Source organism: Cucurbita pepo, chromosome 6 (genome assembly GCF_057944985.1).
Source record: "Cucurbita pepo subsp. pepo isolate OVF chromosome 6, ASM5794498v1, whole genome shotgun sequence".
In the NCBI taxonomy this organism is placed as follows: domain Eukaryota; kingdom Viridiplantae; phylum Streptophyta; class Magnoliopsida; order Cucurbitales; family Cucurbitaceae; genus Cucurbita; species Cucurbita pepo.
Window position 1 is genome coordinate 865601 of NC_141803.1, and position 25694 is coordinate 891294.

The 25694-nt window shown below is 38.4% G+C and overlaps 4 protein-coding genes across 8 annotated transcripts; 3 read left to right on the plus strand and 1 right to left on the minus strand.

Moving 5' to 3' along the window:
- Positions 1–231: 231 nt before the first annotated feature.
- LOC111797292 (nucleobase-ascorbate transporter 3) lies at positions 232–4430 on the plus strand. Its single transcript, XM_023680268.2, has 14 exons — positions 232–631; positions 1073–1170; positions 1276–1452; positions 2191–2291; positions 2383–2458; positions 2536–2595; positions 2670–2854; positions 2959–3055; positions 3136–3222; positions 3308–3366; positions 3461–3552; positions 3638–3715; positions 3823–3983; positions 4069–4430. The coding sequence occupies exons 1-14, from the start codon at positions 475–477 to the stop codon at positions 4285–4287; spliced, it is 1647 nt and encodes a 548-aa protein (XP_023536036.1). The 5' UTR covers positions 232–474; the 3' UTR covers positions 4288–4430.
- A 1195-nt stretch (positions 4431–5625) lies between these two features.
- Positions 5626–9068, minus strand: LOC111797573 (putative disease resistance protein At4g33300). Its single transcript, XM_023680620.2, has 5 exons — positions 8196–9068; positions 7463–7839; positions 7014–7369; positions 6720–6925; positions 5626–6558 (listed from the first exon to the last, which is right to left on the minus strand). The coding sequence occupies exons 1-5, from the start codon at positions 8887–8889 to the stop codon at positions 5726–5728; spliced, it is 2466 nt and encodes an 821-aa protein (XP_023536388.2). The 5' UTR covers positions 8890–9068; the 3' UTR covers positions 5626–5725.
- Positions 9069–9501: 433 nt separating this feature from the next.
- Positions 9502–15948, plus strand: LOC111797175 (uncharacterized). Its single transcript, XM_023680110.2, has 17 exons — positions 9502–9727; positions 10007–10117; positions 10215–10478; positions 10620–10717; positions 10850–11012; positions 11117–11227; positions 11475–12440; positions 12532–12684; positions 12775–12874; positions 12960–13054; positions 13367–13558; positions 13651–13707; positions 13799–13870; positions 14031–14129; positions 14449–14580; positions 14673–14846; positions 15086–15948. The coding sequence occupies exons 2-17, from the start codon at positions 10007–10009 to the stop codon at positions 15254–15256; spliced, it is 2958 nt and encodes a 985-aa protein (XP_023535878.2). The 5' UTR covers positions 9502–9727; the 3' UTR covers positions 15257–15948.
- A 371-nt stretch (positions 15949–16319) lies between these two features.
- CTC1 (conserved telomere maintenance component 1) lies at positions 16320–25280 on the plus strand. 5 transcript variants are annotated; one of them, XM_087125056.1, is made up of 18 exons: positions 16320–17525; positions 17610–17728; positions 18043–18117; positions 18203–18281; positions 18391–18453; positions 18548–18625; positions 18722–18928; positions 19277–19381; positions 19488–19757; positions 20062–20544; positions 20651–21265; positions 21364–21455; positions 22256–22439; positions 22620–22734; positions 22976–23307; positions 23421–23622; positions 24060–24154; positions 24638–25280. In XM_087125056.1, exons 1-16 carry the CDS (start codon positions 16386–16388, stop codon positions 23589–23591), a joined length of 4128 nt encoding a protein of 1375 aa, XP_086981182.1. In that variant the 5' UTR covers positions 16320–16385; the 3' UTR covers positions 23592–23622; positions 24060–24154; positions 24638–25280. The 5 variants fall into 5 exon arrangements, with proteins under 5 accessions (XP_086981182.1, XP_086981181.1, XP_086981183.1 ...); XM_087125055.1 differs by having other exon boundaries at positions 24652–25280; XM_087125057.1 differs by having other exon boundaries at positions 24060–24123; positions 24652–25280.
- Positions 25281–25694: the final 414 nt, after the last annotated feature.

Sequence of the window (25694 nt, forward strand, 5' to 3'; positions counted from 1 at the left end):
TAATTAATTAATTTTGTAAATTTTAAATTTGTCAAGAATATTAATATTTTAGCTACAAGATTACAAGTTAAAAAGAATAAACTTGAAAATAAGGGAAAAAAGGAGATGGTACAGTGGTAAATAAATACAAAATGGAGGGCAAACCCGACGGCTTTATACGTAAATACGACAAGTTTAATGTAATCCCGAACTTCCTTCTTCTATCAGCTCTCATCACTAAAAACGCCTTACTCATTAATTTTCTTAGTGGACTTTATAATGTTTAATTAATGACTTAATTAAAATAAGAAAATTTGCCTTCCAATTTCCTTTCTTCTTCTTCTTCTTCTTCTTCTTCTTCTTTTCTTCTTGTTTTGTTTTGTTTTTGTTTTGTTCTCTCTGTTTCCCCCCAGCGTCGGCGATCTGCTAAAAGAGTTGCAGTTTTTTGCTACTTGTGAAGAACCCCAAACAGAGAAGCTGCTGAAAGATTAGTTTATGGGGGAATCCGCCACCACCCACCAGCATACTTCGCCGGCGACGGTGACTCCGCCCCCACCGCCGCCGAATTTAGCATTGTCTCGAGGACCCACTTGGACTCCGGCAGAGCAACTTCAACAGCTGCACTACTGCATCCACTCCAATCCTTCTTGGCGTCAGTTTCTCTATCTCTCTCTCTTTGATTGGTTTATGGGTCATGTTCTTTTCCTCTTGTGTAACCTTTTCTTTTTGTAATTTGATTGGAAATCTGAAAAAGTTTGAATCTTTATGTCTGGGGGTTCCTTTTTTTCTATCAAATATCAGATTAAGCTCAAGGCAGGATTTGGTTATTCCTTTTTTTTTTTTTTTTTTTTTTTTTAATATTATTTCCATATGGGTTCTTTTTTGTTGATCTTTATTCCGATTCACCTTGGTCACTTGTTTCTACTCAGCTTAAAGTGTTCTGATTTGTGTTATTTTTCTTCTGAGGTTCTGAGTTCAGTTCTAAAATCTCATCCGATCTTATTCAGCTTTAATCCAAATTTCTCGACTCATCTATGTGGTAGTTCTTACTTTTTCCAATTCTAAAGGGCTTTGGACCGATTGGATTTTGCAGCTGAAGCTATTTTGCTGGCTTTTCAGCACTATATTGTGGTGCTTGGGACTATAGTTCTTATTGCCACTACCCTCGTGCCTAGAATGGGCGGCACCCCTGTGAGTGAGCTATGAATTAGTATTCTTTGTCAAAACCAAAGCTTTACAGACCATTTTGTCATGTTTCGAATCTGATTAGTGCTGATAAGTTGTAAATGTTGACAGGGTGATAAAGCTCGAGTGATTCAAACTTTGCTCTTTACTGCGGGGTTGAACACTTTACTTCAGACAGCTCTCGGATCAAGACTTCCGACAGTGATGCGGTCGTCGTTGGTTTTCATTTTACCTGTGCTTTCAATCATCAATGATTTCTCTGATAGGACCTTTTCGAGTGAACATGAGGTATATGATGTTTACCTGTTTCTTGAGTGGCATTGTTTACCTGTTCCACTGTCATGTCTTCAGTGGTTTGAAGAATGACTTAACAATTCATACTACTCTTCTATGGTCAAACCCAAACCTTGCATACTCCTGATTGATTAACTTCCATAGGATCCTTTTGGAAGAAGTACTTAGTTATTGTTTTCATTGAAGAATGCTGGTTGGATGAGTGTTTTCTTCGGAAGTGCTACTCTCGAAAAGCACTTTCAGATTCTTTCACACTGTTCAAACAATTCTGTGTATAGTACTTAACGAAGAGAGAGCCACCACTAGCAAATATTGTCCGCTTTGGCACGTCCACATGAGATCCCACATCAGTGATGTTGGAGAGGAGAATGAAGCATTCTTTATAAGGGTGTGGAAACCTCTCTCTAGCAGATGCGTATTAAAACTTTGAGGGGGAGCCTAGAAGGGAAAGCCCAAAGAGGACAATATCCGCTAGCGGTGGGCTTGAGCTGTTACAGAGTGGCGATAGAATTATGTGAAAAAGGATCCCTTGAATTCTAAAGTGATGCCCCTTTTAAGCTCATATCATAACCCATTTCTTATGGTAACGACTGGTCGCCATCAATTCTCCATCTAAGCCATGTCTTATTTGTTGTTGAATTTTTTTTGACTTTGGGTTAACTTATACTCTGTGGTATCAAGTTGTTTTAGATTTTATGAATGTAATCCCTTTGTATGTGATGTGTTTCACAGAGATTTACCTACACTGTCCGTACCATCCAAGGGTCGTTGATCGTTGCTTCAATAATAAATATTATACTTGGATTTAGTAGGGCATGGGGGCATCTCACAAGGTATTAATTCTTCTAACGACTATTTTCAACGATAATCATGGAACGCTGGAAATTCTTTTGTTCTCATCATGGATTTCCTCTTTTTTGTCAGACTTTTTACTCCTGTAGTTATTGTCCCTCTGGTTACTGTGGTTGGTCTTGGTCTGTTTATGAGAGGCTTCCCAATGGTAAGGTTCCGAACCCTTTGATATGCATGTAAGTGATCAAGCGAGAAGTATGAATATGCGGTTTGTTCTATGTGCAGCTTGCTAATTGTGTGGAGATTGGCTTGCCCATGTTGATTCTCCTTGTCGTCGGCCAGCAGGTATTTGCATTCTCTTAGACTTTCGTATCAGTGCTTTGTTTCTTTTAATTCATTCAATGTGTACGGTTTTTCAGTATTTGAGGCGTATCCATCCGCGGGTTGATGTCATACTTGAGAGGTTTGGTCTGCTTATCTGCATTACTCTTGTTTGGGCTTTTGCTGCTATTCTCACTGTAGCTGGGGCTTACAACCATGTCCGGGAGGTGACTAAACAGAGCTGCCGTACAGATCGCGCGTTCCTTATGTCATCTGCCCCTTGGTATGTCCGGGTATCATTGAATTGCTTTTGTAGTGTTTATATTGTCCTAGGAACTTGTCTTCCTACTCTTTTAATGAAACAATCTCTACTGGTGCTATGTGTAGGATTAGAGTCCCTTATCCATTTCAGTGGGGTACTCCGATATTTCGTGCAAGCCATGTCTTCGGCATGATGGGGGCTACACTCGTTACGTCTGCTGAGGTCAACTTTCAAGTCGATCAAAAGCTAAATTCTGGAGTAGCTTTCGAAGTCTTTGATGTTTAAATTCTGTTTTAGTGCAGTCAACTGGGACATTTTTTGCAGCAGCACGGCTTTCAGGCGCTACACCACCTCCAGCATACATTTTTAACCGGAGTATCGGCTTGCAGGTATAATTGTAAAACACCATGGTTTTTCTATCTCATATTTATTTACACGAACTTGTGCCATCCATCGAGTCTCCGTGTCGTGCAGGGCATTGGCCTGTTGGTCGAGGGAATTTTCGGTTGCATAGCTGGTAACTCTGCATCTGTGTAAGGAGCTTTTCTCATTACAAAATTTTCTTCTCCATTGAAAATCAAATATTAGAATATGCTTCTACTAACTTGGCTGGTTATGATGTTGCAGTGAAAATGTTGGCCTTCTTGGACTCACACACATAGGAAGCAGGAGGGTTGTGCAGATATCGACTGCATTCATGATCTTCTTCTCCATATTTGGTTCGTTTGATTTTCTTTTATCAATTGCGGTAATCGTCCCGACATATTATCCTTCGCTTATCGTCATATTTCCCTCATCTTTCAGGAAAGTTTGGTGCATTCTTTGCATCCATTCCTTTACCGATATTTGGCGCCATATACTGTGTTTTATTCGGCATTGTTGGTGAGTCCTTTCTCTCTGTAATTGCTTAACAAAACACATCTCCGCAGTTTTCGGTTCTCATCGTATCGATCGAAATTTTGCTGATTCTGTGCATTTCTTAACTGCAGCTGCTACAGGGATCTCATTCATGCAATTCACCAACAACAATTCCATGAGAAACCTTTACATCATTGGCCTCTCCCTGTTCCTCAGCATCTCGATACCTCAGTATTTCGTTACGAGCAGTTCACGAGACGGTAGTGGGCCAGTTCAAACAGCGGGTGGATGGGTCAGTCACAAAAAAGACCCCTCACTAACTACTCTCTCTGTTCTGTTACTGTTGTCTATCCTCTAACACTTCATTTCTTATGCAGTTCAATGATATCCTAAACACCATTTTCTCATCTGCCCCGACAGTCGCCATAATTATCGGAACACTGCTTGACCAAACGCTCGATGCAAAGCCATCGAGCAACGACCGAGGAGTCTCGTGGTGGAAACCATTCCAGCACAAGAAAGGGGATGTTAGAAACGACGAATTTTACGGCCTTCCTCTGAGGATAAACGAGTATATACCAACCAGATTCCACTGAAAATGATTACTTTGCTTCATGTTTGTTTATAGTACTGTGATGAACGAATTATACAGCTTAACCAGTGGTTCTTTTTCTGTATCTGATAGAAGTGAATTTGAGAAATCAGATATGTTCCAAACAACATGTAGAGATTTTTCTTACTGATTCCACTTCTTTTTTTCTTGTCATGAATCCAATGAAATGAACAAATTTCAAACGTGGGTATTTTGGGAAAAGGCTCGAATTTGCAGGGAAATGTGAAAGCGTCAGAGAAGTCTTGGGGTAATGGGGATTATGAGATGAAGCAAAAACCCATTTTTTCTTCTCTTTTTTTAAGAAGCAATTTGGGGGAAGCGAATGTGAAAGGAAACTTCCCATCATTGAGGATGACTTTATCTGTTCGTCAATAAGAAGAGAAGCAAAGAGGAAGAGACCCACTTACAAAATACAAAAGGGAGAGGGCTGCCTTTGAATCTAACATATCCACAGTTTTAATTAATAAGTCAATGTAACGAGGGAATGAGCTATGCCCTCCTTCGCAGACACATTTTAAAAACTGCGAGGTTGGCGACGACACGTAATGGGCGGTGGAGTTGGACCGTTACAAATGATATCTAAATCAGGCGTAGAGCGGTGTGCTACAAAGACGTTGGACCCCCAAGTGGGTGGATTGTGAGATACCATAGTTGGAGGATTGTGAGATTCTACATTGATTAGGAGGGGAACGAAACATTCCTTGTAAGATGTGGAGTCAGCGAGGACGTTCGCCACTACGAGAGTGTAAAAACCTCTCACTAATAGTGAATTTAGACCGTTACAAAAAGTTTTAACTTGAAAAGATGATTCTCTACCTAAAAGGATTGATTTTCAGGTAAGAGTCCTTTTCAGTCCAAAATAGTAAAAGATGGGTGAGGGTCCTAAGTCGCTTTCTGAGGTTTCAAAGATTCCTATCTCTCCAAGAACAACAAACAGATGAAGACAAATCGTGGGACAGCCCTGCCTGTAAACCAGTGAGTGGGAAATGACGAAATGATGAGGGTGGGGCTCTGTTTGTTCCCTGATGGAAACTGGTTGAAGAAGACCCCTATAACACCTCCAATTCGTCAATATCTGTAATACCTTCAAAAGTCTTATACTTGGGAGTTTCCTGGAAGCTGCCATGGAGCAAACAATTTTTCTATTTGTCTACTTGGAGTTTCCTAGCAACTGCTAATGAAGGGAACACCTTTTTCTTGTTCACATCTACTTTCATTTGGACTAAAATACATCCATAACCTTGATTTTTCAAGTTCTGCTCATTGGATGGATCTGATAAAGCAATTCTGGAATTTGCCAAGAGATTTGATGAGTGGATCATAAAGCGTTCAAACTCTAAAGGCTTCCATCATTAATTACTTTTGAGAATAGAAAAGGTTATGTACATAAAAAGAAAAAACATCAGCAACCAAGCTGACTATTAATCGTTGAGCCAGTCTAAGTCGAAGCATTTCTCGGCGACTTGAATGTACAGATTAGGCATATGACTCTTCAAATCCTCCCACAGCCACGAGACGTCTTCCTCACAGATAACGTGACAGAGAGATTGCAAGCACACAACTGATCTGGGTAGCGTCCTGATCAGTGAGCATTCTCTCATGTCAATTTTGTCAAGGTTTGCCAGCTTACCAATTTCTTCAGGAAGGCTGATCAAGTTAACACATTGAGAGAGGTCAATGTACTTTAGACAAGAAAGTCCACAAATGCCTGGGGGTAGAGTTGTGAGAAGTGGGCAAGCAGAAAGTCTCAAGATTTGTAGATTTTTCAGCTTCCACAAGTTGGTAGGCAGTTGACTTAGACTATGACAATTGGTGACACTGAGACACTTGAGACTTTGCATCTCGCAAATGCTTGAAGGTAGCTTAACCAAATCGTTGCAGTGATCGATTTTGAGTTCCAAAAGGAACGGGAAGATCTGAGATACGTTTGCAGCTGACTCGTCGAAGCTGTTCTTAATCTTGCAGAAGACGAGAGATATCTTCCTCAAATTTTTAAACGGGGCGCAAGCATCGAATAGTTGCGCAATGGAAACCTTTTCCAGCCAGATGCTTCTCAGGTTGATCAAACTAGAAAAAACTGAGAAATTGCTGATAGTTGCATGTGTTGCATTGTTATTTAGCATAACTAGTGCTCTCAGCTTCGGCATGTTGCAAAGAAACGGTGGCAAGAAGTATCCACTCGAAGAGAAATTTAGAATCAGCACTTCAGCCTCAGGAAATATCATCTGCGTCCAATCCATTTCTTTCATCTCACCTATGGCATGAATGCGTAATGAAAATGAGCTTAAACTTCAAGAACGCAGCCTAAAAAGTTTATAACCATAAAATTTGACATTGTATTTCTTTGCCTAAAAAATATTTTTGGATGCTTATATTTACAAGTCTATCTTTCTTTGACAGAAAACAATGAGTTACCTGTGTGAATTGAAACCAGTCGAGCATTGAACGGCTGATCTGATTTCCTTGACCATTCTTTTGGAAGTTGCATTTCACTTTTTGACATCAGTAATCGCTTGCGGTCATTTACATTCTCCTGGCTACTGAAATGAAGAGCAAGGTCCCTTAAGACATCGTGTTGAGTGACATACATCTCGAAATAACTGCTGTAGATGTCACCACCGCTGCACCAATCAAGCATTTAGTGGACATATCGTCGTGATGTCTGTAACGATTACTTAAATAAGTGACGTAACGTAGTTAGGTCGATACCGTGCATCTTTAACCAGGGTAAGGAGATTCTTCTGAGACAACTCGAAAAGGACAGCAAGAGCTTCTTCATCGTCAAGATCATGCAACTCCTTCCAAACATTGATGAGAATATCAAGAGGAATCTTTTTGTCTTCAGGAAAGCATCCCAAATCGAGGAAACATTCTCTCACTTTACTTGAGAGATGTTCCATACTAATAGCCATTCTTCGAAGCAATTTGTTCTCGTGGGACTCGCAAATAGGCTCGCCTCGTGACAACCTTGTCTTTGCATTATTCCAGAACATCTCACTCTGTTCTCTGAGAGACGCTCCTATGACTTTAAGAGCTAGAGGCAGGCATTTGCATTCATTCACAACCTTGTAAGAAAATTTGCCAACAAATGAGTGAAATAAAACAACCAATCTGTTTGGCAACAAATGACTTGAACGAAGGAATGTTTTGTTCCTTACCTGTTTAACCAAGTTATGGTTAGCAGCCAGGGGAATTGACTGTTGTCCGAAAGCATAATGGCAAAACAGAGCAATCGCTTCACTTTCCCTCAATAACTCTACTTCATAAGTAGCTCTAAGAACTTCAGTGAATTTGAATCGTGAAACCACTAGAGTTTTGCAGGCAGATATGTTTGGAATGAGCTTCTCAAGAACTGAGATTGACCACACATCATCCAGAACCAAAAGAGCTGAATTTGCAGGCCTCCCATGTACAATCCGATCGTAAGAATAGACACTGTCGCTACCCATTACATATCCCCAGATAGTTCTCCTCAGTTGCTCCACATCAGGGGACTGTGACACCGTCAAGACCAAAATTTTCTCCTTGAAGTGTCCTGGAAAGGTGGCAACAAGCAACAGGCAACAGCAGTTAGAATCCGACAGTTCCTACAAAAAGAAGCCAACACTTTCCACAGAAATTCACACCAAAAGGAAGTACCTATCGGCCCTTTTAAATCTACTGTATCCAAGGGAGACTCAACGGATATTCACTTCATTGACAAGAAACTTCTAAATACTAGTTTTGAAACGAAAATGGAGAGAAAAAGGGGCAAGAAAAAACAAAAAACATCTCACTTTGAAAGTCAGAAAACCAAACAGATATGGTATAAACTACTGGAATTGAAACGAAAATCGAAGTAACATTTACATAAAACGAGAGAAAAGGGCGAACAAAACAAAAGCAACTCACTTCGAACTTCAGGATCATTGCAGAATTCTGTGGCTAAAGTTGTCTTCCCCGAACCCCCAAGTCCACTAATCCCAACCGCCGTCAAATCGTCCCTTCCAATCACCAGCTCCTTCAATTTTCTCATGCCCACACGCAACCCAATTCCTATATTCACCGAATTAGTCTCAAACCTTTCCTCCTCCCGAGCCCTCATAAACGCCTCCTCAGCCCACCACCTTCCCTCTACGGGACCGTCTGCCCTAATCTTCATCGACTCGAGCCGCCTTTCCAGCCAAACTCCTTCAAGCCGGTCGAACCGCTCGGTGGTCTCGAATCTCATGTGGTGCACATCGGCCAGTATATGCACCGGCAAGGTGCTGTTAATGAAGCGACATATATCCTTTTCGAGCTTCTCCAACTTCCTCGCAAGCCGCAAGTTTCTGTAAATGTTCAATCGGCTGCATTGAAGAGCCTTCTCGGTAATCTCAATGCCTTTCCTGAGAGTCTCGCTGAAGCGATCTAACTGAGATTGGCGATGAGCGGGCAATTCAACCCCCGAGTACTTAATCTCTTCGATGATCGGCAAAATTTGCTGAAGCGAATTGGCGATCTGAGCTGCCATCGCTTTACAGTGGCATGATTTTGACGAAAGTTGTACCATCATTTTGAGAAGCTCGGTGACTATCTCTCCAACGAAGAAATCTGTAACCGCCATTGTTGCAGCTTTTGGAGAAAAAGTTATGGCGGGGGAGGGAACTGAAGCTCTTCGTTATTTAAACTCCGGTTCCGACCAGTATTAATCGAAATTACGAAATCCTTCCAACGATTACTGTGTTTGAGCGTTTTGCGTTCATTTTTTGGGTCTTAATTTGTAATTGTGACAATGAGAATGGCGGCCATCAATATCAGAGTGGACGTATCATCTTTAGTCAAAGAAAAAGAAATATATATATATATATATATATGTATATAGTTTTTTATTTTTTAAAATATTACTTTTTTAGAAGACCTTGACCGATTTTTCCCCCTTTTTTTAAATATTACTTTTTTGTGAAAACTATATGAACAAATTTGAAAGAAAAAAAAAATTAATACGAATTTGCTCTCAAATTTGTCTCTGTTTTTATTCATTTTTATTTTCTAAAACTAAAAAACAAAACATGAGAGATTAAATTTAATTTAATCTAAACACTATTTTTTACAATGTAGTTGTCGAAATTCCGTCTACGTGGCAAGAGTCCACTCGTGGGCCATAAGATGAGTGGGCTTGAAAGTTTGGAGGCCCATAAGTGGCCCAACAGAAAGACCAATTCCAGGCGTCGATCCCATTTTTCCACTCCGTGCAAAATCTGTATGAAAACTGTTTGGCGGCGTTTGAAGAATATTTGGAGCCAAAATTCAATCACACCACAGCAAGCTCCACTGAGTAGAGGCTCCGTTGAGAGTGTGAGCCAACAGTCTCTGGCAAGCATACGAAAGAGAAGAATCAGACAGCAGTTTCCAGTTTCCAGTTTCGACCAATTACACTAGAGGTCGAACTCCCATGGAATTAGGTAAACCCTAATTTTGATGTGAATGTATTGAATTTTCTCCACGAGGATGTTGCTATAAAATTTAGTTCGAATTTCTACATTTTTTATGCCTCCTTTGAGGAAAAAACACTATTCTCTTCATGTTTAAAGCTCTTGCCTGGTCCTCATCCTTCCTGATAATGCTAGAAGCTTTTCGAGGAAATTGTAGCAGCTGTCTGTACACATTTTGTAATCCTGTTGCACTTTGAGAGTGATATGCTCGCTGGGTGCTTTCTGTTTCTATAACTCGTGTTCTGACAGATGGAACAAAGGAAGAGTAAAAGTTTGATCGATAGCATCAGTGACATATTCAGCAATGGCATACATTTTGCAGCGCCAATTTCCTCCTTGAGGACGAGTGAGCTTGATCTGGTGTGTTGGCTTATCGATATTCAGCAATGGCATACGTTATCGTAAACTGATTTTCAAACGCGGGTTTTAGTTTAGCTACGTATTTCTTTTCATGTAGGTGCGTGGTGTATTGCAAATGTTGCAAGGATTCTCCGGTTCCCTTTTTAGCTGGGATTGTAGTGGGAAGAAATTTTGTGCTAAAAGTGGGATATATGTTTCTCACCTCTCCCGATCTAGCCTTCTTGCCATTCTCAACCAATTTATGTACGCAGCGACATGTCTTCAGTTGACACAACTCGTATTACAAGAAATTAATACAACCGCAAAGTCCGTTCCTCCTACTTTAAGGGCGTTTGTTACATCTGTTTCTGGTTGGCTGAAGGTATGTATTCGGTGCTGTTAATTTGTCATTGTTATTGTTCCCTCCGCTCCTCGACCTAGAAACCTTATTGATTTAAATTTTGGCGTAGTATAGACATGGAACTAAGAATAATTATTATTATTATTTTTTTCTTTTGGGCAGAGGCTGCGAGATTCAGTATTGAAGGAGGAGATTAAAATTCATGATGCTGGCTCTGGAACCACTCCTACTTTAATGGGTTTAGCTGGCTCTTTATCGAGGTTTTACTTCGTTTTCTTTTCTTGGTCATACACTCTTTGGCGATACTTTCTTTCACCCTACTTCACCCAACTTCACCCAATCTTTTATGCACTTGCATCAGCACTTCCTAACGATGACTTATTTGATATCAGTCTTTGTTCAGGTGCTGAATATTTATTACAAATAGTCCACAAAGCCATTCCCAAAGTATTCTTTGAATCTAGTGGTGCACTTACCACTGCTGATTTGGCCGTTCATGTCCTTGACAGCCTTTACAAGAAGCTTGATGAAGTGTGCCTGATACAAAATGGTCAGGTTGAGAGAACTATTGTTGAATTCATTACTTTGAGTTTTTATTTTTTATTTTTTAACTTGTTCTTACTCGTACAGTCTGGGTTAAGAATTTTTTATTCATACAGGAAGAAACTTACCAAATGCTGCTTCATATATTTGTTGGAAGTTTATTGCCGTATATTGAGGAGCTTGATTCCTGGGTTTTTGAAGGAATACTTGACGATCCTTTTGAGGAGGTAAACTTTCTCGTGATTTCTTTTTATGCTTGTTTATACTTTTGTATCTTAATTGCTACATCCTCCACTCGGACGTACAAATTCTCTGTTATGGAATTTTCCATGCCGGTTCATCTGCATGGCAATCTTAGGTTTTTTAGTTAGTGTATGGTGCATATGTTCTTTGAGACCAAGTGCATGGCAATCTTATGGTTTTTGTTTTCCTTTTCAGCCTTGTAAATAATTGTCTAAATTCTGTTTTTTGCAGTTGTTCTTCTATGCTAATGAAGCAGTCTCAGTTGATGAACATGATTTTTGGGAGAAGAGTTACTCTTTAAGATCACTGAAGTTGGAAGATGAGCTCTCTTCATCAATTAAAAAGGAAGCAAATGAAAGAGAATCTATTTCTCTATCTCATTTGCTGAAGGGAAAAGACCAGTACACTGGAGGCTCTATAGCATGTCCCCTGTTTATGAAGGACATAGCTAAGTCAATAGTTGCTGCTGGAAAGTCTTTGCAGCTCATCCGTCATGTTTATGAAACATTGTCTCCTGCATCAGAAAAACAATATGGTGATGAGTTTAATGGTAGTGCTGATTATGGAGGAAGTTTGGCAAGGCTATCCTTGTCAGAAATCTTTTGTTTGTCATTGGCAGCTCTAATTGGTGATGGTGATCGCATATCTAGATACTTCTGGAAACATGACCACTATAAACTTGAGACGGATTCCTTATTCAAGTCCCACACAAACAAATTTGAAGTAACAAATGGCATTGGTGATTCAGCATGTAAAGAAAAACATTGGTATAGTTTATTGGTCGATGCATTGGCGCTGAAAAGAAGTGTCTGTTTGAAGTCTGGACACAAGGATGCGAATAAGCTCATTGGTGAAAGAGAAAAGAATATTACATTTGATATGAAAAATTGTTTATGCTCCTTGGAATCGTTCCACCCTGAAAATCCAGTTATGACTGTGTGTACAACAATCCTGAAAGATAACACAAATGTTTGGAAAAGATTGAACCTGTCTAGATGTTTCAACTTGCCCCCTTTAAATGATGAGAGTTTATTGAAGGCAATATTTGGTGATGAGGACGCATCCTGTTCTGAAACAAAGGGGACAGATTTTACTTTTGGTTTCCAGTTTGATAAATACGAACACGTTCATTTTCAAAAGGAAGCAAAACTGATCGAGACATTGTTTCCTTTTCCCACAATTCTCCCCGAGTTCCGGGTATTTCTCCTTTTGTGATTTAATTATGCGCTGGAGCTTGTAGCTGTTACAACTTGGGTTTCTTTCAATATTAATTTCATTATTGGCACAGGATGATCTCCATATTTCAGATCTCTTACCCTTCCAGAAGAATAGCACTCTTCCATCAAGGGTTCTAAGCTGGATGTCAAATACTGTGCCAAGGACAATGCCACTTATGATGGTCATTATGGAAGAATGCCTTGTTGTATATCTAAGACAGCAGGTAGATCTTTGAATCTCTTAAACCGGGCTTAAGATTTATACTGTCTGTGGTTGATATTTAGATATTATCAATTGAACATAAGTACTGTAGGTGGACTACATTGGCAAGCGTGTTTTGTCAAAGTTGATGAACGAATGGAGATTGATGGATGAACTAGCTGTCTTACGTGCTATTTATTTATTAGGATCAGGTATTTGTTAAGCATACTATTATGCGATCATGATTTCTTCTTGTCAGTTTGTTTGCATTCTGTTGGTAATAACACATGTTTTCAGGCGATCTGCTGCAGCATTTTTTTACTGTAATTTTTAATAAACTGGACAAGGGAGAAACGTGGGATGATGATTTTGAGTTGAATACTATATTACAGGTGCAGTTTTTTTTATCTTTATTTTTCCATGTATATCATTATTTATTCTTCCCAAAAGTGTCACTCCCCCAATTGGGCCATCTTGTTTGCATAATCTAAATTTACTGAATAGTCTCTCATGGTTTTGATAAGTGATAGCAAAAATGCAACCTAACGTTTCTGAGGTATGTTATGGACCAGAACAATGAAACCCTTTTCTTAACGATGTTGAGTCCCAAATTCCCAATCTTAGTTCTTTTCTTCTGAGTGTAATGTTTACTGTACATGCCAGAGGGTTGTGCAAGTTGAAGATTAGTCTGTATGTTGTTTCAGGAATCTGTAAGAAACTCCTCTGATGGTATGCTACTAAGTGCACCAGATTCTTTGGTGGTGTCAATTGTCAAAACTAATTCTTTGGATGGTGACGAGCATTCTAATTTAGTGAAACCACCGTCGACCCCACATAAAAGCTCTGCACATGGCTTTGGAATGGATGGGCTTGATTCACTTAAATTTACATACAAGGTTTTCCCACAAAGGGTTTTCAATTTATTTTTATGCCTCGTCTCTTACTCTGAATTGCATCTAATGTGTTCAAATTTAATTTGACTGTTCAGGTATCTTGGCCACTTGAACTTATTGCCAACACAGAGGCAATTAAAAAGTATAATCAGGTCATTCTTCTCAACTTTTGTTTAATCCACGTGTAATTTTGTTTTTGTTCAAGTTTCTTTATGTTGTCAATTGTATGTTTCATTTATATAGGTGACAGGGTTCTTGTTAAAGGTTAAGCGAGCAAAGTTTGTTCTCGACAAAACTAGGCGTTGGATGTGGAAGGTTCTTTCCTATATTTCTACTTTATGTTTGATCCACATTATTTTTCTTTTCTGGGGTTGTTTCTTGCTTACAGTGCAAATAAATCAATCGCAATTTGTATGATCAATCATGATGAGTACATTTCAAGTGTGTTTAACTTTAATGGCTATTCTCTCTTCAGGGCAAAGGCACTGTTGTAAACAATTGTAAGCGCCACTGGCTGGTAGAACAGAAACTCCTCCATTTTGTGGATGCCTTTCACCAATATGTAATGGACAGAGTAAGGATTTCACCTTGATTGAAATTACCTATTTGGCACTCCTTTAAGCCTTGGAATCTTTTGGGCATTAGCTTAGCACGTTGCACTGTGATGCACTCAGGGATTTCAAACCAAAAATTTGTCCATTGAACCACAGTTCTATTTATTTATTTACTTTATAATCATATTTCAATTTATCCTTCTTTTTCTTTTTTCTAATTGAAGCTGAATAATTAAAAAAATCTATGCTTAACATTCTTATTATACATGTTTGTTGTAAACCTTATGATTGATCAAACGATACCAGGTTGTGAATTTTTAACCAAGGTTCTTTTTGCAGGTCTATCATAGTGCATGGCGAGAACTCTGTGAAGGTATGGCAGCTGCACAATCTTTGGATGGGGTTATAGAGGTGCATGAGGCATACTTGCTGTCGATTCATAGACAGTGCTTTGTGGTTCCAGATAAGCTGGTCGGTATTTTACTCTACATTTCTTCTTATGTGCTGTGCTGCCTCGTTATAATTAATCGTTGAAATGGTTTTAATTCTCTCATTTGAAACAGTGGGCTCTAATTGCTAGCCGAATCAATGTTATCCTTGGGTTGGCCCTAGATTTTTACTCAGTGCAGCAAACTTTGAGTAGTGGTGGAGCTGTTTCCGCAATTAAGGCTCGGTGTGAAATGGAGGTCGACCGTATTGAGAAACAATTTGATGATTGCATCGCTTTCCTCCTCAGAGTGAGTTTATACCCTCCTTTATTTTCTCCCCTTACAATTGAAATGTTAAAAAAGTTGATGAAAACGAGAAAGCTAGGTGTCTTTATGTAAAACCCCATTATTTGATAAGCCAAACTTTAATCGATGGATTATGGTGAACTTCCCTATTACATATCAATACAGTAGATAATATGTTTACGTTATACACATAAATATTGTAGGTGGTCATATTTAATATGCTAGCGTAATGCTCGATGCAGGTCTTGTCGTTCAATCTAAATGTGGGACACTTCCCTCACTTAGCAGATTTGGTTACGAGAATAAACTATAGCTACTTCTACATGTCTGATAGCGGAAACTTGAGAACTGCCCCCAGCTCTGAAACCGTATCTTCCAGACTCGGGAAGACATTTATGGGGAGAACGGATTAATTTTTAACATCTTTTCTGATATTTCCTCCAAGGCTGGTTAATCCAGGTGCTTTGCCTTCATTTTCTGGAATTAGTTTCAGTGATGTTACTAGTGCCGCAGAACCTTCTGTTTGGAGATTATTTGTCAACACTTGGTGCCTTTACTGCACATTGTTATATGGTACAGCTCTTCAACGTGGCGGATTTCTTTGCAGTCACCACGTTGTACTGTGGTTTTGTTCAGCATAGGCTGGCTCCTTTGGGACCGCAAACGTGGGCAGATCACTTTTCCATGAAATCTAGGGTTGAAATTTAACTCAGATTTTAAGAAGTGTTTCAGTCTAAATGACTTGGCGATGCCATGATCCAACAGAAGTAAGTGCAGTACATCTCATCTTCAAGAATCTAAGAATGGGCTGAATGTATCTTCCTTGAAAGCCCCAAATTTTCATGGTTAATTCTGCAGTGTTCTATCTATCATGTTCATGGAAGAATGAATCATGGGGCTGGAAACCTGGGAACATGCTTCCTTCAACTTAACCTTTTGCTTTTCTTGTAGTGTTTGCCGTGTGAAATATGTGTTCTCTAAGTGAGTGCCTTTGCTAATCCAAATAGTTTTGGGATTTTTTTGGGCTTTTGGCCCCACTCTTGTAATTCTGTAAAGCAAACGAGTCTTGGAAATTTCTGCTATTTACAGTAGTTTTCGTTCGTTCCTTTTTTCTTTTTGTAAATTAAAAAAAAAAAAATATATATATATATATATATATATATATATTTAAAAATACATAAAGCCCCAAATAATAATAATAATAATCCTAACAATATGTCTAGAAAAAAATCAAGAGAATTGAATGGAAATTGAGCACAGGCAAAGTTATTTTATTTTATCATTAGTTTTTCAAAGGAAAACACATTAGGTTGGGCTCAAGATTTATTTGGACCACCATTGGGCTTGTACACATGAACCTAAATGGGCCGAGGTACCGATCTTGCTGGACCTGGGCCGGCCTAGGATTGGACGTCTTGTTTGGAATTCCTTTAAAAGCGCTTCCCTTCATATTTTCCCGCTATATTCCCAGTTCCCACGCTTTCTTCTTCTCCCGCTTTCCCCTATCGTGAATGCACGGAAGGAAGAGGAACAGCCTTTGAGATGGAGGATGTCACGATTCAAACCATTGCTGAGCTAATCCAACGCGGTCTTCCTCTCTCTGGAACTTCCAATATTCATCAATCTTCTTCCTGCAATTCACTCCCGATAGAATTGTTTCAATCAAATCCAAGGCCTGTTCCATCAACCTTCTCATCTCCTGCGGAATCGAATCCTAGCCCTAAAGTTCTTGCTTCTCTGAAACATCCAGCAATCATCATTGGAACCCTGAATCTTCCTACCGATGCTTGCGGGCCGTCCAACTTAAAGTCTTCCTGTCGATGTCCCAGCAACAATTGCTTTCAGTTCACTGATGGTTCGGGTACTATTTGCTGTGATATACTTGATATCGACATTCGAGTGATCGGAAATGAAATTCGGGTCTTATCTTGGAATTTCATACCGTTGAGAAGAGCCGGCGGTTTCTTGGAAATTATAAAATGGGACTTTCTTTCCCCGGGCAGGGCACTTCCTCAATGCCCCGACGTCGATCCAGTTCTCTTGGATATAGGTGCTTACCCTACTTCTAACAATAAGTTAAAGCTTCGGCACTGCCTTTGTGGTGTATTAGAGTCAGTTGGTCCAGTTACTATTGTTCCGTGTACAGTAGGCCTGAGAAATTTGCAGAGCTGCAGGGAGTCCGATTCAACCGCGGGCTTGAAAAATATTCGAGGATTTATGGCTCAAATCATGATCTGTGAGTGTCGGTCATGTACTTCTAGGGAGCCGATGAGTTTACCTGACGATTCAGTTCGAGTACTTAATACTCATTCATTTGTCAAACCGACGGTTGTGTATCTTTGCGGCTCAGCGTCATCTTGGCACCCTGTTCTAACGAAATTTGTGGGAAGAGCCTTAACTTTTGGGGGTTTGAAAAAGAAGAAGGTCTCCATCGGTAAGGCCGAGTCCTGTTTGATGTATATCAGCACGGAGAACTCTTCTCTCCATCTATCTAGGTTATCTCGAATAAGGCTTCCATGTAAGACAAATGCCATCAAAGGGAAGGGAGAATGTGGATCATACACGGGTATAATTAATGGAGTATATATGCAAGGAATGCTTCTTGAGCTTGAGAACGGAGTCTGGCTTTTGTTGACCGATCATTTCCTTTCTCCACCTCATAGTCTTAGGGCGGGCGCCATTGTAAGTCATTCCTAACGTTCAATTTAAGGCAATTGGTTGCAGGCATGCTTTTCGTAATGCTATTCAATTTTTGCTTTTCTGTAGATATCTGTGCGGAATGTCCACTTTGTGAATCCTAAATTTCCTTGGTCGAAATTGCTTATACTTGGTGCTTGTGTCAAAACTAGCATCTTCGTGCAGCAATTTTCTCCATTGGAAACCAAGTGAGTAGCTTTATCTATTTTTATCTTCATCATTTCTGTTTGTCTGATCTGTTACGGATTGCGTTTTGTGCCGAATCATGGAAATTAATGTCTGTAATTCGGTTTTTTAGTGTCCTATTTACCTTTGGTTTTTCGTTTATACCCTCTGCTTTTATTCGTAATATTGATTATTTTGCAACCACGGTTTGCCTTCTCATTATTTCCACCCTCCAAGGTTCATTTATTCACAATGGAAATGCTACTTTAAAATATTTGTTTGCAACGCATTCCCTTTGGATCACCAAATTTGCACTGGATACGTGAAACTTCTGCAGGTGTCACGTCCTTTCACAGTCAAGGTCTATGCTGGGGAAGTTTATCGACACCTTACCTTTTTCGGCTAGACTATGGTATTCAGTTCTTTCTGTTCTATATAGCCTAGAAGCACGTTGATTTCTATCTAGGTGACTTATTCGACTGGATGATTTGTTTCAGGGTATTGCTTCTTATTTCGTCTTTCCGGAAAATGTTTGCTGGTGTTTTATCAGAAAAAGAAATTTTGGGATCAAAACATGTAATATTCTTTCACTGAATTCACGCACTTTGCTCCCAGACTGTTGCCCTTTTATGTTAAAACGAACTTCCCTCGTGAGCTCATTTTGTTGGTGCAAGGTGTTTATCAGAAAGAAGGACTGGTTCAAATGTATGCTAAATCGCATTTACCTTCATCTATTTCCCGATATCAGGTAAGCAAATTATTTTTGTTCCATGATGAATGAATGATCTCTTTGTCTTTGTAACTCTTTGATACCATTCGCTATTCTTTGTTTCTACTGGCAGCATGGATCAATGATGAAGCTGTACGAGCATGATTCATGTGGCTGTGGTAGTGAACCGTGGAACATTAGCCTTGAAACTGTAAGTTTAGGTTCAATGTGTCTTTCTTTGTTCGTTGTCTGAATTAGTTTGTCTTTAGGGTCACATCACATACGATTTCCTGCTTCTTGGTTTCAGGTGGTACCTCTCTCTCTTTTAAGTTTCTATTGTAATTTTACGTGTTTGAGGGCGATAATGTTGAAAAACAAAAGAGTTATTATGTACGAATACAACCAGCTTGATCACTTCAGACTTCTATCATGTGGAGGTAGATCTTCTCATCAGACAACTAGGAAAATTTATCGTAGTGAAGACATTGGCTTTGTTCTGGTTGGCAGTCTGAAGGTTGGTAAATTGTCTTGATTCTTTTCATCTCAAATGTAAATTTCAAAGCTGAGTACCTACAGTGTCATAAACGAGGTTTTAGATTCTTAACTAGGATGAAATGAAGGCTCCGTATGCAAATATGAAATTGATTTTGCATATATCAGTGTTCATTCCGTTTCTGCAGTAAAGTAACCGTTTTTTTTTTTTTTTTTTTTTTTGGGTGTTATGTTCTTATTGTGATAATTTTTTCCACGTTCAGATAGGTTTTTCTTTTTTGAAATGTACATTAATGCAAAATATGTTGTTAAATATAGTTTTGGTGAAACTATGCACTTCCGCCTATCTAATTAAGCAGTAATTATGCAGATTTCCACGTATTCTGGAAGATTGCAGTTGGTTGATGCAACTGGAGGTATTGATGCTACGGTACCTGATCTTCCGTCAACTTGGAATGTCAATGGCATATATGAGGTAAGTTTTGTGGTCGGTTTTAGCTGCTTATGGTTGGTGATTGTCGTTTGTGCCTATGATGATTTTAGATTTCTTGCAGTGACCTCTGTCCATTTTGGTCTTTCAGGTAACAAAATATATTGTGGTCATTGAAGGCATTCCACAAATGGATAAGTATTTGACCAATCAGTCATTCTCATGCCGCAGTTTTTTTCAGAGCATCTCGTTGGAAAGAGATCTTGGCATAGCAATTTATGTTTATTTTCAATACAGAAATGCAACCTGCAAAAACCTTCCCTCATATTCTTGCGTTGAAAATGGGTCTGATATTGAGATATTCGAAGGTGGAACTTATCACCTTCTAGAAGTAACACACAAGTTTCCTATGTTACGAAAGGTAGAGTCCAATACCTTTTTTTTCATTTGAGGCTTTTTTATACTTCTAATTAAGGCTTCTGTTCTGTCACTCAGAAGGACACTGCTTTACTTCTCAAATATCCAATTGAAAAGTTTTTCTTTAAAAAATTTATCTTTTCTCCTCTATCATTGTTTCTATAATTTATAGCTCATATGGTGTTGACAATGTTAATAAGACTATGGACAGAAGAAAAGAGAAGATTTAGTTGTGGCATTAGTTGTTCCATTAAAAAGTTATATCCCTCAATTTGTCTTGGTAAATGTTTTTATGCGCATCTTCCTAGTTTCCAGGCAAACATTTGGCACCAAACACACCAAGCATGTTCGTTGAGGCTGTCCTCCATCCTTGGAATTTATTTCTTACTGAGAGAGATAAAAAATATTCAACAAAGGCTTCAATGAAGCAGCTGAGGGAAGATACTGGAACTGCAAATGATCAGAAATATGTTGATAAGAGACTTAAAATTGGCCATCCATCTGGCAGGCTTGAAGGCCCAGATATGGTGTGTGACTTTGATGAGTCTAGCTGTAGGCTTAATGGTCGTTGCACTTGTTACAAAGGATCTAATGAGGAACAGAAATGCTGCAACTTGAGCCATCACAGAATTTCTTGTGCAGCTACGGTTAGGAGTTCAGATCATAGTAGCCAATACATGTTAGGTTTCTTATACAACACAAAAAGCAAATCAAGTAGCAATGATGGTTCCAGAGTAGGTGCTCAACAGATTTTGTTAGAGATTCAACCTGATAGTCTTTTGAAATATCAGGTGTGTATTATCATTGCACAATTATTACCTTCTCGCATACAGATTACTTTTTCTTTACCTTTTCTATTAGTATAAAGGCAATAATATGCTTTCATCAACATTTCAGTTCCTGCAGATTGGCAATTACTACATCACAAAACGTAATAAAGATCATTCTTTATTCAACATAGAGGAATGCAATTATGTCAACAGCCAAAACTTTGTTATAACCTCCAGTACTCATTTATGGAGCATCTCATTCACTTTTGATAATGATATCCTCCATAGCATTGAATCGAACGACACTCAGTTCAATGACTTTCCCATCTGTGATGGTGGAGTGATTTCAGAAGATCAAATTGATTTGCATAATGGATCCTTTTCGGATATCCATCTTCATATTCCTTCAAATGCAAAAGATATTCTGGTGTTTGATCTTGAAAAACAGGAAGAAAATTCAAACCAACCAATTTTAAGACCTGAAGAGATCGGCAAAATTTCTCCCTGCTATAGAGATGTGACATCGTCGGACATGCATGCCTCTGTTATCCATGGATCTGACTGTCTGTTTCCTGAAGGAAACTTATCCTCTGCGGAAGGTCATGTTGTTGCAGTGCATGATCTTCATCAAAGTTGCATTGATTCTGATTTAAAATGTCAAAGTATTAAAGAAGGTAGCCAGTGCAGATTCTTTGTGCGTTCCAAAAGCACTTGTATTCATCTTCTGGTGGAGGACCAAATTGTATGTCTCGCTGTATCATGCTCTCTGCACTTTGTTTTCCTATATTATGTACAATCTACACTTCAATGCCAAATGTTTTTTGGGTTTTGATTTTCTAGGTGAAAATTTTTGGTTATCTGAAGAATCATGCTTTACCTGTTGGATTTGGACCTGGTGTGAGAGCAACCTTCCATCGAGTTCTAGAACTTGGGTATTGTACAAATTTATATTCATGTTCCTCCACTGGTGATGCTTAATTCTCCCCGTTAACATTATTCTTCATTCTGTGAAAATGCCTCTGACACTGCATGTGTTCATGAATAAATCTCCTGCATGTTAGTCCTCTTCGTTGACCTTTTTTTTTTTTTTTTTTTTTTACTTCTGGTACTTTCTAACAATGGGAGTGGGTATTTTGTGAGAAGTGAACCATATCCCCCTTATTTTGTCTATCTTCTGACTACGCCATCAAAAAGTGTCTTCTGGTATGACGTGATAAAATCTTCCATTGCTACATGATAAAAGATTGTTTTCTAACAGATACACCATTATGGTTAAATTGAAGGACTGCATTATAAGGGTCGCGATCTAGATTCATAAACCACCTTTGCTTCACATCTTGATGTATCAGGGTTTCTACTGAACTGACCATTAACGTTGTTGTATTTGGAGTTTGTTCTCTACATCACTAATTTACTATAAGTTCTTGATGCACAAAGCATTATCGTTTCTTTCTCTCTTTCGTACCATTTTTCCACCCTTTAGTTGTTTGGTCATTGTGATTTGTCAACTTTCTAGCTTTTTTCGGAGGGGGTGCAGTGTGGATGTTGAAATAATTGAAAAATATTCTGTAGCTACATGTTCTCAATTTTCAATATACTGTCTATCTCGACTTGTGTTATGATCTCTATATCTTGCTTGCATCTTGTCATAATATAGTCCTTTTCTTCTTTCTGATTACTGAGTTATTGGAATACCGTTTCTCAAACGTGATAGTTATTCTTGGTTTTGCAGGGATCTACGGAGATTGATGTTGACTCCGCTATCTTTCATAGATATCATTTCTTTCAGTGTACTTGATCATTCATTTATTGAGAAGAATCCCGACTCTATCTCATATTCAGACACTATTTCTTTGCAACTATTTTCTGAATTGATTCACTCCTCCCATTGCGAGTTAACAAAGTTCCGTTGCAGAGTAAGCTCGGCAGCACTATTTCTCATGAGATTTGTTGCTTTAGAACCGCCTCTTTGCATTTTCCACTAATATCATAATGTTCCAGATCAATTATGTAAATCATTGTCTCAGCTTATCCTATGAAGAATGTATGATCACAGCTTCATTGTAGTTTTTTTTAATTTTTTAATCTTTGAACAGGTTGTTGCTGTCAATTTTCTAGTCCTGGAGAAGAACATTGATCACGTCAATTTGCAAGATGAAATGTCTCAAAGGCAACCTCTTGTAAAGATTCCTCTTGCTGGATTCATATTGGGTCAGTTCCATATCTTATAGGAAATATCAATATCATGCAACTCTGAAATTTAGTAGGTCTCATTCTGGTGAAGCTATTCACTGATCAAACTTATATTTCACAGACCTTTGCAATTGGAAATTGGTATAATTTAACAATGTTTGGGTCACATAGTTTTACCTTCCATTCTGATTTTTATCTCTGGAGAAATCTTGCTAATTCTTTTAATAATTATTCTATCTGCTGAAATTTTCATGCACAGATGATGGTTCATCCAGATGCAACTGCTGGACCAGTGGTGAAAGAGCAGCAGCCTTGTTGCGGCTGCACGATCCACTTCCACATTTAGCTTTTAAGAACATTGACTGGACATTAAAATGGACTGGGATGAATCGTAACTCCCGCGCCACTGCAAGCTATCATCTGGGCAGGGTTCTGAAGAACCATGGTAGAATTATTGTGAGAAGTTGCGGGTCAATCCTCGATTCTTATCAAGACCTTGATATTTCTCTTGCTTCGGATGATACTCTCAGCAGTGCAGATGAGAGTCTTCTCAAGTTCATATTAGTGAATTCATGCCTTGGTGCCATTTGGGTGAGTTTATATCCCATTGCTCCATGAACTCAAAAATTATCAATTGCCTTGACGTGGTAAAGCGTCTTCTTTACTTGGCCAGTGTTTGTATAATATGTTTTGCACTTTTGTAGACTCTCATTGGGAATCAGTTGGATTCAGATGCTGTTGGAAGTCTGTTAAAGGAATACATGATGGAACCAGGGTTGATGCAGTCACAAAATATATGGGTGACGGATGTTTATTGTACAAATGATGCTCTTAATGAGGCCAGGAATGCTCTCCTTGAACTGGCGAACAGTTGATGGTCTTATTTGTCTGCAACCAGAACAGCAGGTATAGCATGACTTTATTCTTTCCCCGCCATTTTTTTCCATATCATTATATCCATACATTTTTTTACTTTATTTCATTCCCTATATGATTATCTCCAAATATTTCCTTACATGCAATGCCTTTCACATTGTAATATGATTTTATTTCCGTCTCATTACAAGACATTACATATATTTTTATTTCTTGTACCTTTTTATTTCATATATATGTAGCCGTTTGTCGATCGATATTTCTTTTATTACTCTAATCTGTTGGTCGGTTAAGACGATATTTTGTTCAGTCATCCTGCTTTATGTGCTCACTAGTCTAATATTTGTTTCTTTCAAGATTTTGTTCATGAAATTCTTGTGGATGGGGTTTTCTGACCACGGGTTTATTTATTCTGCATAGGCCATTAATACTGACCATAATGTACTCTCTTAATATGCTTTTTCCAGGATTTCCAATACTTAAAATGAAGAATGCGGAGTCATCTCTGCAAAACCGAATAATTCCCTCATGGTATTGGTACCAAGGACCTTGGTGCCTGTCGGTCAGTGTCCATCTTATAACTTAATGACCTTGTTCGTTTTTTTCCTTGCTACTGATTAGTAAAACACTAACAACTAACCGATGGCCAAATAATCAATCCCCTCATATTTTATAAGTTCTTGACCATACATTAGTTGTTAGGACATTGCATTCCCTGTTCGTAATTGTCATTTTTTTTATTTTTTATTTTATCAAGTTACATATTTTGATATTACTAAACATGCTTTTCGTTTCCAAGTCTGTAGATCTTAATATTTTTCTGACTTCTAAGTGATATAAAAGTAATGAACTTCAAATGGCCTAGGAATTAGAGTTCACTTAAGATGAAGCCCCAAGCAGTTTCTGTTCTTATAGTTTAGAGATAAAATATTTTAGTAATTTTACCATGTGTATAACCTATCAGTCTGTGCAATGCCTTACATATGCTTCTGCACTCTTTTGGTTGGATTGGAAAATGTAGAGCAGTAAATATAATGAGTTTCAGTTTGCATATTGCAGGGAATTGCTCCTGTAAGCCATTTCCGCTATGACCGGCCGTTAGCCGAGTTAGTGGCTCAAAATTGAGTTCAAATAACACACTTGAGTTGTCAAGTGCAGCACGCGAATAAAATAGCGAAGGCCACTTGTTGTTCTTGCAGTCAAGTCCATGTAGGCCTTGCTCTTAGGCCAATGGCAATGCCTGCAATTTTGAGAGGAACATCGCTATGGCCATAACCAGAATACTGAATTAATGTATGGGTATTAATAATTGGAGTGTCGCTGTATTTAGAACTGTGATGACCGACCAGCCATACTGTCTTGAAAAGGACGGATCGTCTGTCCTTGTGTTGAGTTTGAAACAATAAGAGCTCCCACCAACAAAAATTTGAGGTTGATGAGCCTGCACAGGACAAGGAGCGAGCTACCTCCACAATTGAGGTTTGTATGAGTTTATGTTTATTTAGATGAAATAAAGTATATTTTCCTAATTAAATACATATTAAATTAGTATTAAATGTAATGTAAATTAAATTGAAGGGTAAATTAGTCAAAATATATGTAAATTTGAATTGAAGAAAACCCATCAATTTTGGTGGGAATAAAAGAACGTCTAAGATGTCCTTTGGACTATGGAATTGGTCTAGAAATGTGAAAATAGTATTATTTAGAATCTGTCCCTCTGCCTAAATTATGTAGAAGGTAACTAATACCATATATCTTCACGATTTTGTTCTATTTTCTGTCTCTTATTCTGTTCCTTTTCTTTTGAATGTTGGGAAGATAGAGGGAAAATAACTTCTTTTCCTCCTTTACTTTTTAAAATAAATTATATATATATATATATATATATAGTTTTCTCTAACCAAGCATAACATGGAGTTGAGACCAAGACCACATTCTCAAATACATTTTTAACGTTCTGTATGTGAATATTTGAATTATATTCTAAAAGAATATTTAAATTACTTTAACTAACTTAGGTCCTGAAAATGATTGCTTATGTGGTTTTTTCGTAATAAATGTTACACTTGTCAAAGAATGTTCTATGGTTGCCCTTCATT

Excerpts from the sequence above, each read along its gene's own strand:
- LOC111797573 (XM_023680620.2), bottom strand. The coding sequence starts at position 8,889 with ATGGCGGTTACAGATTTCTTCGTTGGAGAGATAGTCACCGAGCTTCTC. Across the intron at positions 6,926-7,013 it reads ACCCTGGTTAAAGATGCACG|CGGTGGTGACATCTACAGCA; the intron begins GTATCGACCTAA and ends TGATTGGTGCAG. Across the intron at positions 6,559-6,719 it reads ACTGGTTTCAATTCACACAG|GTGAGATGAAAGAAATGGAT; the intron begins GTAACTCATTGT and ends TTCATGCCATAG.
- LOC111797292 (XM_023680268.2), top strand. The coding sequence starts at position 475 with ATGGGGGAATCCGCCACCACCCACCAGCATACTTCGCCGGCGACGGTG. Across the intron at positions 1,171-1,275 it reads CTAGAATGGGCGGCACCCCT|GGTGATAAAGCTCGAGTGAT; the intron begins GTGAGTGAGCTA and ends AAATGTTGACAG. Across the intron at positions 2,596-2,669 it reads TCCTTGTCGTCGGCCAGCAG|TATTTGAGGCGTATCCATCC; the intron begins GTATTTGCATTC and ends ACGGTTTTTCAG.
- CTC1 (XM_087125056.1), top strand. The coding sequence starts at position 16,386 with ATGGAGGATGTCACGATTCAAACCATTGCTGAGCTAATCCAACGCGGT. Across the intron at positions 19,758-20,061 it reads AGTTTCCTATGTTACGAAAG|TTTCCAGGCAAACATTTGGC; the intron begins GTAGAGTCCAAT and ends GCATCTTCCTAG. Across the intron at positions 22,440-22,619 it reads TAACAAAGTTCCGTTGCAGA|GTTGTTGCTGTCAATTTTCT; the intron begins GTAAGCTCGGCA and ends ATCTTTGAACAG.
- LOC111797175 (XM_023680110.2), top strand. The coding sequence starts at position 10,007 with ATGGAACAAAGGAAGAGTAAAAGTTTGATCGATAGCATCAGTGACATA. Across the intron at positions 13,055-13,366 it reads AGTTGAATACTATATTACAG|GAATCTGTAAGAAACTCCTC; the intron begins GTGCAGTTTTTT and ends ATGTTGTTTCAG. Across the intron at positions 13,708-13,798 it reads CAATTAAAAAGTATAATCAG|GTGACAGGGTTCTTGTTAAA; the intron begins GTCATTCTTCTC and ends TCATTTATATAG.